Below are 12,136 nucleotides of genomic sequence, written 5' to 3'. Positions count from 1 at the left end.
TTTTTGTTCGGGTCGGTTTTGCGTGATCTTATGGCAGTGTTAGGTGTCTTTGCCTACAAATTAAAGGCAAGTTCGGAATATATATACTCGTCAACTCAATTCGCCGTGTCATTCGACTCTGCACTCTGTTTCTCTATATTCCTTCCATTTTTAAGCCCCCACATCCTCTTCCTCTCTCTTTTCACTTACAGTCATCGTCATTATCTAATATTCATGGCTGTGGAGACCCAAAAGCTAGGAGCTGTTGTTAAACTTGAGAAGGCCAAGGTTGAAGAAAGTAAGATTATTGAGCCTGTTTCTTTCAAAGAAGGAACTAATGTTGTTGCTGAACTTTCCGAGGATGAAAAAGAGGCTCTTGATGAGCTTAAATATCATATTCAGGATGCCCTTAATAAGCACGAATTCACTGCCAAAGAAGAAGAAAAACCTGTAGCTGAAAAAAAATGAACTAAAGAAGGAAGAGAAAGCCGCGGAGGCTCCTCAAGCCGAAAAGTCAAAAGAGGCAAAAGTTCCACCACCACCGGAGGAGGTGTCTATATGGGGAATCCAACTCTTGGCAGACGAGAAAAGCGACGTGATCCTGTTGAAATTTTTAAGAGCAAGAGATTTCAAAGCAAATGATGCATTCACTATGATCAAAAACACAGTTTGCTGGCGAAAAGAATTCGGAACCGAATCCTTGCTAGGTGAAGATTTAGGAAATAAACTAGAGAGAGTGATTTTCATGCACGGATTCGATAGAGAGGTCATCCTGTCTGTTACAACGTGTATGGAGAATTTCAGAACAAGGTGATGTATCAAAATACTTTCGCTGATGAAGAAAAACGATCCAAGTTCTTGAGATGGAGGATTCAATTCTCGGAAAAGAGCATCCGTAAATTTGACTTCAGTCCTAATGGTATCAATACAATTCTACAAGCCATCGATCTCAAGAATTTTCCTGGATCCTCCAAAAAGGAGTTAAGACAAGCTACCAATCAAGCCCTTAACTTGCTACAGGACAATTATCCCGAATTTGTGGCCAAACAAGTATGCTTTAATGATGTAAATTTTTCATTGTTTGTTAAAATTTGAACCAACATCGATTGGGTTTTGGATTTTGAAGGTGTTTATCAATGTTCCATGGTGGTACTTGGCTTTCATTAGGATGATCAGTCCTTTCCTTACTCAGAGAATCAAGAGCAAGTTTGTATTTGCAGGTCCATCCAAATCTGCTGAGACCCTTATCAAGTAACTGGTTTTTCATTCATTATTCATTCCCTTCTTTAACTCTGCTTCTTTGATTAATATGAATGATCTTTCAATAAAACATAGATATATTGCTCCTGAACAAGTACCAGCTCAATACGGTGGAATGAACAGAGGTGGTGAAGAAGAATTTACAGTAGTCGATGTCGTCACCGATGTTACAATCAAGCCAAAAACCAAGCACATCATCGAATTCCCCATAACCAAGGTATGATAAGAACGTTCGTATCATTTCAGTGAACTTCAATTCCCTGTATTCACGTAATAACAATACATGGAACTGTATTTGACTTTGAATTTGCACAAGTCTAATCTGGTTTGGGAGCTCCGAGTTGTGGGATGGGATGTCAAATACGGAGCTGAATTCGTGCCGACTGCTGAAGACGGGTATGCCATGATCATATCGGAAACGAGAAAAGTCTCCTCCGCCGATGAAACAGTGATTTCCGGTAGCTTCGAAACCAGTAATCCCGGAAAAGTTGTTCTCACCATTGATAATCAAACATTTAAGAAGAAGAAACTTCTTTATCGGTTTAAGACCAAGGCTTATTCTTATTGAAGATTTCAAATAATCAATGGATTTAGATTTCATTTTTATTGAATTTTAATTTGTATATTTAGATCTTTTGAGATTTTTTTTTATATTTTTTATTAGTTAATCGGATTTTGGTTTTATTTAATATGGTTATATATAAGGAACTACTTTTTTTTATTGTGAAACCTCATTTTGTTTGTAAAGTTTGTTGGAAAATATACCGTCTTAAAACGAAGTGTTAGCATTGGCTGTAAGTATTAAACAAAATGATTATATGAAACGATAATCGTATCGTGGTAATCTATTGTTTTATAAGCGAATTCGTCTCGACATGTGTAATCGTTACAATAGACGAATGACACCCCAAGGTTAGTGAGACTCTTCAAATTCTGTACATGCGAAAGATAGAGTAGACTTGGTGGTATTGCTCTTCTCTCAAATCCTAAAGCGACACTCCGAACAAGTTTATAAAAACCAAAAGAGTGTTTCTAAAACAAACAGTTGCTTAGAGGCATTTATCTTGAAGTGTCATATGAAATGGAAAAATAAACATCCATTTATAGGTTTAATATAATGGTAAAATGGTAAAATATTAAATAGCAGTTACAAAATAATTAATTGTCATAAACATTATTTTAATGATCATAACTATATTAAATATATTGTAAAGGCTTTAAACTATAAAATAAACTATGATAAATAATATTCTACCGAGATAATCTTGTCTAAAAGAAACACATATGAATTGAATCAGATCATACCAAACGGTTCATATCTAATACAAAATTCTTTGTACTACCAACAATTCATACCCAATACAGATTTCTTTGTACTACCAACAAGTCATACCCAATACAAAATTCTTTGTACTACAGACAAAATTTGTATAAATTTCTTGGCATGCTATATTCGTATTTGTTCATTGATCAGTTATTAGATTGACTTTTCAGAATATGTGCACATAAGGGTTGACTTTTTTAAATGAATGATTTTTTCTAATTATTAAATTAGGGGTTAGTTTTATTTTAATTGTATCAAATAAGGGGTTGTACCATATAGACAGATACACTAAACACTCTTAAATTATAGTTAAAATTTTAAATTGAGATTTAATTTTTAGATATAAAATTAAGGTAAAATAAATATAAGATATTAATAAAATATTGTTTAAATAGTCAAAATATTTAAAGCGTGTTCACATAAAAGTTGACTTTTTCAAATGGTCAAATAAAGGGTTATTTTTTTTAATTAGGTCCGTCAAATAAATGATTTGCATTATGCAGTTATGGATTAATTATATAAAATGTCTTTATATTATAATTTAAACTCTAGATCAACTGATACATCTAATGTAAAATAAATATAGGGCATTAACATAAAATAGAATTATTTTGTTGTTAAAGATTGTGTAAATTTCTTGGTATTATCTTTCTATTTGTTCATTGATCGTTTGTTTATTTTTATTTGGCTAAATGATTGGATTGGGGTTGACTTTTAAGGATGTGTTTACATAAGTATTGACTTTTTAAATGGTTAAATACAGTTACTTTTTAAAATTAAAACAAATACGAGATTGTGTTACATACATGTAAGATTAATTTATATTTTAAATAAAATAATTTAGATATAAGATATTAATGTAAAATATTATTATTTAAATGATTGGAATATCATGTTGGAATCCTTGTGTATACAGAAAATCCTCGTTGGGAGACTCACTCATCAAAACAAGGTGTACTACCTGAGTCATCCAGATTAGTCAAGGCAAAGCCTTGAAACAAGAGGGCAACAAAAAAATATTAATGTAGAAGTTATTCTCATCATTGATAATCAAACATTTAAGAAGTGGAGAACTTATGAGGTGGTATAAGTAATAAGAGTGGAAGATATATCTTCTTAGAATTTTTTGAGTTTGAGTAGTTGTATTTATTTAGACTTGGCAAATTTGATCCGAACACGATTATCCGAATCGATTTACTCGATCCAATACTTGATATTAACACGGATATGATGATCAAATTTGATTTGAAACCCGAACCATACCTTACCTAAACTATACTCAATACAAAATTTAGTTGACCCAATATGGACACATATTCAATTTGACCCGAATAAAAAATAATCCAACTGAAATTAACCCGAATCGAAAGTAATCTGAACCGAAAATAATTGAACCAAAACAACCTGAACTGAATTTAGACCTATCAAAAAATAATTCGAATCGAAAGCTATCCGAATCAAAAGCAATCTGGATCGAAAATCAATATATATTTGATTAGACTTATAACTAAATTAAGCCTAAATGATAAGATTAGCAAACGAAGACATGTTTTTATAAGAATATAACAATAATTCTATATATATTTTATTAGACTTATAACCAATTCAAAGGTTCCCAAATCGAAATCAATCGATCCGATATTAACCCAACCTAAATCTAACCGATCTGATATTATCTCGACCCAAAAATCAATCGATCTGATATTAACCCAACTTGAAATCTAACCGATCTGATATTAACCGACCCAAAAATCAATCGATTTGATATTGATCCGAACTGAAAAACAACCGATCTGATAGTCACCTGACCCAAAAATTGACCCACCCAAAAATTGACCCGACATACTACCCAACCCGACCCAATTTACCATACACCTAAACTAAATTCGAACCAAACCTGATCCGACCCGAATAAAATTAAATCAAATATAATCTAGACCCGAAATGTCCTGACCCAAACCCAATTCGAATGACCCGTTTGCCACATCTATGTTTATTACGTGAAAATGATATTTTTTTAATAATGATAACTTGATTTCATTGATAATGGAGAGAATCAGAATTACAATGCTCTAAAATATAGAAAGCAAATTGAAGAAAATAATCGCTAAAATACTCATACAAAAATAAAATATTAAATCTAAAGTTACAAAGAAAAAAAACCTTCAATTGAAAATGGCAACCAACATAAATAAAGCCAATAACCTTCATAAAAACTCATTGTCTATGTCGAATGAAACGTTTTACGAAGTAATGAGCAAACCAACCAATCCGACAGATTGTTTCATAACGCAGTTTTGATTATATCGGCAAACAACATTTTACCATAGAGAGGATCTAACTATACATGATCACCGACAAATCAATCAGAAAATAAATATCGTGATGATTGTTATGAGAGCACCAAAACGATCGCAAAGGTGCGTGAAAAACGTACCAAACATCATAAGGATCGTGTCTGAAGAGTAGAGAAAACGCGTGTCACAAAAGCAAAGAAAAAAGCGTCACAATAACAGAGATTTTTATTTGAAATTAAAAAGACTCAAGAAAGAAAAGACATATTTTGTGACGGAGATTTTTATTTGAAATTAAAAAGACTCAAGAAAGAAAAGACATATTTTGTGACGGAGATTTTTATTTGAAATTAAAAGGACTCAAGAAAGAAAAGACATATTTTAAAAACCAAAAAAACTAATAATCATCTACGATCGACAACTAACATTAAAATTAATGTCACCGTCGATTAAACAAAAATTAATGAAAAAAATGAGACTAAAATATTGTAAGAAAATTAGATCGAACAAAAAGGTAGAGGTCGCTAGCAGGTGAAAATGATATTAATACGAGCATATGTAAAAGAACATATAAACAAATAATAATATAAAAGAATGAAAATTTCCATATAATTAGAAACTAAAGAAATCAAAATCAGAATGGACGGATTCGAGGTCGAGTTCACTAAGATGAAAGAATAAATGCTTAACCATTTAACCAACTTTAAAATCGACAATATATTATATAATTTAGACCAAGATTTGTTCAAAAGAAAATTAGACTAGAATTAATAAATAATTCATATTTATTATAATACATATATAATAAAATATTAATATGTTTAATAATATTTATTACTTTCATAAAAATATTATTTAATATAAAAAATATATTAAGAAAGACAAAATGACTTAAAAATAAAAAAAATTATATCAGTACTGTCGTTAAAGTTTTAGTTATTATAACCAAAATTTAAAAACGTAACAAAGAAATAGTTGGATAACATAATAGACAAGAGACAATCATTAAGTAACTAATGAAGCAATTTACCCTAATCTTTTAAAAAAAATGGAATCAAACAAGCACTGGATCCAATGTATTCTGACAAATTACAAAAATGCCAGCCGGTGAAAGATTAAAAAAAAGGAAAGCACTTCAGATTTTAGATTTAATTATGTTTTCACATTAAAAACCTACTAATAACAATAATTAGTGTAACACAGTAGCAGGCAGGTCCCTCGCTCAAAGGACCCTACAAAAGCTAGCTACCTTCTTTTTCTGCTTTTCAAAAATTAAAGATCTTAATTTATATCCTTCAAAATTAGTCTGTAAAGTGAAAATGTAAGAGGGACTTCAAGTGCAAAATAAAGAAATATATTGTACCTTCCCCCACCCAACCTAATCCACCTACAAATTGAAACCTCAACAAACGCATGGCATTTCAAAGCCTTTAGTCATCAACTTATCATGTTCCCACATGTCCTACAAAAGTTAGAAACCATGATTGAGCTGCATGGTCATGCATGATGAAACATGCATCAATCATGGCAAAGCCTCGAGTTAAAATCCAGACAACATCAGTATTCTCAACTCAAGTCTTTTAAATGCTTAATGGGGATTTATAGGTCCAAAAATTATATACCAAATAGAAACTATGGAATAGGAAAGATAACATAAACCAAAACAATCCCTCGTGTTCTTACAAATCTATAAAGAGTATAAAAGGTTCCACAATATAGACATGATACACAAGGAAAATATACAGTGCACACACCAGGGTAAACCCTACATTATGACCAAAAACAAATTTCAAAACCATGAACAACTTGCTTGTCAGCCATGCCCTTCACAGTCGATGCAAAACAGAGAAAACTGAACAAGTGAATTGTCCAAAATTTAGACAAGAATAAATCAAATCATACTACGGATAGTACCCTCAGTTACAGAAGGGTTTAACCTTGAACCTGTAGAGAAGCTTCTTCTTTTTTGAAGTCGGGTTGTCAACTGTGAGCAATACTTTACCCAGTTCACTAACTCTGAAGCTTTGAGACACAACCGGTTCATCTTTTGAAGTCATCTTTGACGGTTTTTGGATGATGACAGCATAGCTATCTTTGGAATCAGGCACAAATTCAGCTCCATAGCTCACCTCCCAACCGACTACCCTGATTTCCCAAACAAAAACACATTTCTGCAATGCAAAGTTTTTCGCATTAATATAAGTGGGATTAGATCTTACATTCATCATCACTGGCACAGACACCGAAGCACATAGTAGCCAAATATGTTTAGTTAAAATCGGTGAATGAGATTAGCAGGATGAAGAAACAATGGAATTCGAACCTCAAAGATTGATATTTCAACAGTTTGTTTTGTCCCCGGTTTCACAGTCATTTCAGTGGCAGGATCGGAATCGCTGAATTCCGGGTTGCAATCACAATAATCCACACTCAAACCACCATATTGAATAGGCACTTGCTCAGGTGGTATGTATCTGTTTTACACATCATATATTTCAGGAGATTAACCACTAAAAGAACCATAGGTACTTAGAATAAACACTAGGATAAATCACCCACTTGAAAAGGGTTTCAGCAGATTTTGCTGGCAGTGCAATGACAAACTTGCTCTTGGTTCTTTGTGTCATAAATGGACTAATCATTGTATAGAATGCAAGATACCACCAAGGAACGTTAATGAACACCTAAACAAAATATGAAACCCAAATCAATGCATCTCCCAAAGAATCTAATAGACAGTAAAAACAGAACATTATGGGTATATAGATAGATAGATAGATATAAAGCAAACCTGTTTTGCAACAAACTCTGGATAATTATCTTGGAGAACCTGAAGAGCCTGCTTAGTTGCCAATCTAAGCTCCTTTTTTGCAGGTCCAGGCGAATTTTTGAGGTCACTAACCTGGAAAATGGTGGAAACACCACCAGGACTAAAATCAAGCTTTCTTATACTCTTCTCCAAAAGCTGAATTCGCCATCGCAGGAACTTCTTTCGCTTTTCCTCATCGGAAAATGCTTTCTGGTACAATTCTTTATTCTGAAACTCCCCATAAACATTGTAACAAACAGGGTGCCCTTCCTTGTCTTTTCCATGCATGAACACAACTTTGTCCATGTCATCACCAAGATCTTCATCCAAAAGCTCATCGATTCCAAACTCTTTCCTCCACTGGATTGTGTTTTTGATCATCACATACGCATCTTTAGCTTTGAAATCCCTTGCTCTCAAGAACTTCAAAAGGATGTCATCGCTTCTGTCATCTTTTAAAAGAGAAATGCCCCAAATGGATACCTCTTTTGGTTCTTGTTTCTTTTCCTTTTCTGGGTTCTCTTCACTTTTGGATTCTGAATTGAAAAGGTTAGAGTCTATAGCTTCTTTTACAAGCTGCTTCAGTTCTTCCAAAGCTTTCCTTTCGAAATCAGATAGATCAGCTTCCTTGTTGCTTTCCTCTTTGAAAGAAACCAGATTTTGGGGAGCCTTTTTCTCTTCAACAACAGCAGCCACCTCTTCTTGAGCAGTACTACTACTCGCTGCAGTAGGCTCTTCATCTTTCTCCGTCACGGCCTCCAGTGATTCCGACCCCGTGACCACCTCCGGTTGCTGCGACTCGGATTCCGATATCACAGCAGTTTCTGCTTTTGGAGCTGGTGGCGCTCCTTCCTTTTGTGTCTCTGTTACGGCAGATGGCTCAGATTCTGACTCCACCGCTTGCGGTGGTGGCGTTGGAGGTAGTTCCTCTTTTCCCGACCCTTTATCCATTGAATCAGGATCCAAATCTGTCGGTTCGTGTGGCAGCGGTGTTTGCTCTTCTTTTTCAACTGTAGTCGTTGAAACGGATTCGGTAACAGAAACAGACACAGCTCCTACATGAGATGGTGGAGAAGAGTCTTCTTTTTCTAAAACAGCAGGTGAACCAGTCTCGGTCACCGTAGGCGGTGGCGCTGCTGCCACAGGGGGACTCTGTGTTGTAGTTTCATCGGTCATGTTTGGTTGTTTGTTGTATGGAAAAGTTAAGAGTGCGACTGTGAAACGAAGAAGTGAGAAGGTTCATACGGACAAGGAAATATCTGGAACGGTAACAATATGGAAAACGGAATCCTATGCTATAATGTCCAATCTAACCAAATGTAGACTAGACATCAGTGGTATATGATATTTTAGTTTAAATTAATTCAAATTATTATTATTATTGTATTTAAAAATAAATAATATATATCTTTAATTTAAAATTTTATCTAAATATTATACATGAATATTCTTAAATTTTTTTACACAATCCGAAATATAAATTTGATATATACGAATAATATAATTTCAATTATATCTTTTTAAAACCATATATCGATTAAAATAGTAAAATAATAAAATATAAATCAATTAATTAAATATATTAAAATTTTAAAACAAATAAATATTAGAAATGGACAAATGTAAAAGGTTTTCATGTTTGAAGGGCATTGATCATATTATGGTGTATTTCTCGAAAAATCATTGGTGATCGGTATCTTTACTGATCTAACACCGGTCAGATTATATTTTTAGATCTAACACCTGTAGCAGTAAAGCGCGCCCCCTGAATCGTGTTATATGTTGATTTGGTGTCACATGGGATATAGCGCGCCCCCTGTACCGCGCTATACGCTGACATGGGTTACACGTGTGTATAGCGCGCCCCTTTATCCGCGCTATACGCCACGTAGGGGTATAGAGCGGATCAGGGGCCGCGTTATACGCCACGTATGGTGAATTATATTTAACGCGGTTCTTGGTCCGCGCTATATCTTTTATCTGAAAAATTACATATAGCGCGGTGCAAGTACCGCGCCTTATATGGTTATAAATATCCTCCTCCGCCGGTTAAGTTTCTCAAATCTCCTCGCATCTCTCTCTCAACTTATAAATTAATACAACAATTATGTCAACGAGTAATAATTCTGGCAATCTTCTCATATTTGATTTAGAAGTTCGTGCGATTTTTCGTTATAAGGTAATTTTGTTATAATTTTTTAATTATACTTATTGTTTATTATCATTATTTGAAAAAATATTATACTAATTATTTTTCAATTAATTTTTATGTTTGTAAAATTGAAAAGCGGGAGCATACGTAGAAATAGTTTTGCGGTACATGTAATAATATAAAATTATATTATTTAAATTATTTACGTTGATGTGTAAAAAATGTATTGTGTTATATTTTCGTTCATATATAATTTATTTAATCAGGTTTGTTTCATTTTTTTTTTGCAGATATAATATTGTCACACTTTTAAACTCAAAGAATGGCGCGACTTTCAGCTATTGTTTATTATGATGGTGAAATTCGAGAAGATGAAACCGACGTTGTTTTCGTATCAAATGAGCGTGTTAAAATATCATTCAAGAGAAACATAACTCTTGAGGAGCTGATAACGAAGATTTCGAGGAAGATTCATGTTGGAAGTAGTAGAAGAATGTCGTCGTTGCAGTACAAATTTCCAACATCATTGTTGCCATTAACTTATACAGCGTTCGAACTTTCGAACAAAGATGATGTTCAAATGATGGTTGAAGTTCAAAGTAATTATTCAGACGCCGCTATTGAGATGTATGCATATTTTGTTCAAGTGCGTACTTTTCGGGGTCAATCATTAAGCTCCCACTATGGGTAGGCTGAATAAGTTGATCAAGTTGACAGCCCGACTACAGTAATGTGTAATGGTTTTAATGCCATAATGGGGAGACATTCATCCGCAACTCCTTATGATATGTACCGAGGTGGGTCCACGAACAATCTGTATGGCAACACCGCGTCCAGTTCAAGGGGAAAACATTCATCTGCAAATTTCTTTGACCTTAATATGGAGATGTCATCGACACAACAATCTGTGCAGTTTCTATTTGACACGATGGCTTCAAGCTTCAGGGGGAGGCATTCGACTGCGAGCTTTTTCGATCTCAATGTCGATATGCCTTCTAGTTCAAGGGAAAGACATGCAAGTAGCAGGTTCTTCGACCTAAATATGGAGCGCATAGAGGAACCATCATCTCCACCAGAAGAACCGCTTCGTGAGCCTGGTGCGGATGGTGCTGAGACTGGACTATTCATTTACCCAGAATCACCGCAATTCAACTCCGATGATAATGAAGTTCCAGGAAATGTGGCACAAACTGACCCTCCTATACACATGTATGAAGCTGATTATGGTGTAATGTACGGGCCAGAATTTGCGGATATGCCTTATCTCGGTGACTATGGATATTACTCATCAATAAATAATGGTGAGTTATCTTTAGGCATGGAGTTTTCAAGCAAAGAAGAAGCGATGATGACTATCAAAAATTACAATATCCGTAATTCTGTTCAGTCCAGAGTCAACCAATCGACGACCGAAAAATATGTATGCTACTGTGCCCGATGCGAAAACGTATGCAATTGGATGGTTCGCGTATAGAAAATGAAGAGGAAAAACAACATATGGGAACTAACAATATACAACGGTCCTCACACATGTTGTGCTGGAGGGGTCAACCAAGATCATCCCAACTTGGACTCTGAAATGATATGCCAAGCCATCATGCCCATGGTAAAAGCAAGCTCTCATATAGCTGTTGCAGTGTTGATTTCAGCTATACAATCGCAGTATGGGTACATTGTCTCCTATAAAAAAGCTTGGTTGGCAAAACAAAATGCCATTGTCAAACTTCATGGCGAATGGGATGCATCTTACAACGAACTTCCAGGTTGGTTTAGGCTGGTACGGACGTTGAATCCTGAGACAATTGTGGACTTCGAAACCTCCTATGCATACCATAATGATTGAGTTCTTCGCGATCGAAGCCAATTTACCTAGTTTTTTGGAGTTACCCACAGTGCGTTAATGTTGCCAAATACTGCAAGCATGTGGTCCAGATCGACGGGACTTTCTTGTATGGAAAATACAAGCAAGTTTTATTATTGACGGTTATCCAAGATGACAATCGCAACATTCCTCCAGTTGCTTTTGCTCTTGTCGAATGAGAAGATACAGATTATTGGGCTTTTTTCCTCCAAAATTTACGTGCACATGTTATCACGAGGGAAGGCATTTGTGTCATTTCAGATCGCGGAGCTGGGATCAAAGCAGCAATGGAGTCTTTGGGTCCAATGTGGCAACCACCCTTTGTCCAACATAGGTATTGTCTCCGACACATTGCTACGAACTATCATGGAATGTACAAGAAGAATGATGAGCGTCAATTAATTGTGCGCATGGGTAAGTGAAAGTAAGTTATACATTTTTTGATCATTTTAATTTT

At 34.6% G+C, this 12,136-nt stretch overlaps 1 protein-coding gene and 1 pseudogene across 1 annotated transcript; one reads left to right on the top strand and one right to left on the bottom strand.

Annotated features, from left to right (window-relative positions):
- The first annotated feature begins 213 nt into the window (after positions 1 to 213).
- LOC120154472 lies at positions 214 to 1,896 on the top strand (annotated as a pseudogene).
- A 4,594-nt stretch (positions 1,897 to 6,490) lies between these two features.
- LOC120154529 (patellin-3-like) lies at positions 6,491 to 8,982 on the bottom strand. Its single transcript, XM_039166249.1, has 4 exons — positions 7,649 to 8,982; positions 7,417 to 7,541; positions 7,181 to 7,331; positions 6,491 to 7,028 (listed from the first exon to the last, which is right to left on the bottom strand). Exons 1-4 carry the CDS (start codon positions 8,840 to 8,842, stop codon positions 6,774 to 6,776), a joined length of 1,725 nt encoding a protein of 574 aa, XP_039022180.1. The 5' UTR covers positions 8,843 to 8,982; the 3' UTR covers positions 6,491 to 6,773.
- Positions 8,983 to 12,136: the final 3,154 nt, after the last annotated feature.

Source organism: Hibiscus syriacus, unplaced genomic scaffold, assembly GCF_006381635.1.
Source record: "Hibiscus syriacus cultivar Baekdansim isolate YM2019G1 unplaced genomic scaffold, ASM638163v2 tig00111131_pilon, whole genome shotgun sequence".
Taxonomy (NCBI): domain Eukaryota; kingdom Viridiplantae; phylum Streptophyta; class Magnoliopsida; order Malvales; family Malvaceae; genus Hibiscus; species Hibiscus syriacus.
This window is presented reverse-complemented; position numbering and strand designations above follow the sequence as displayed.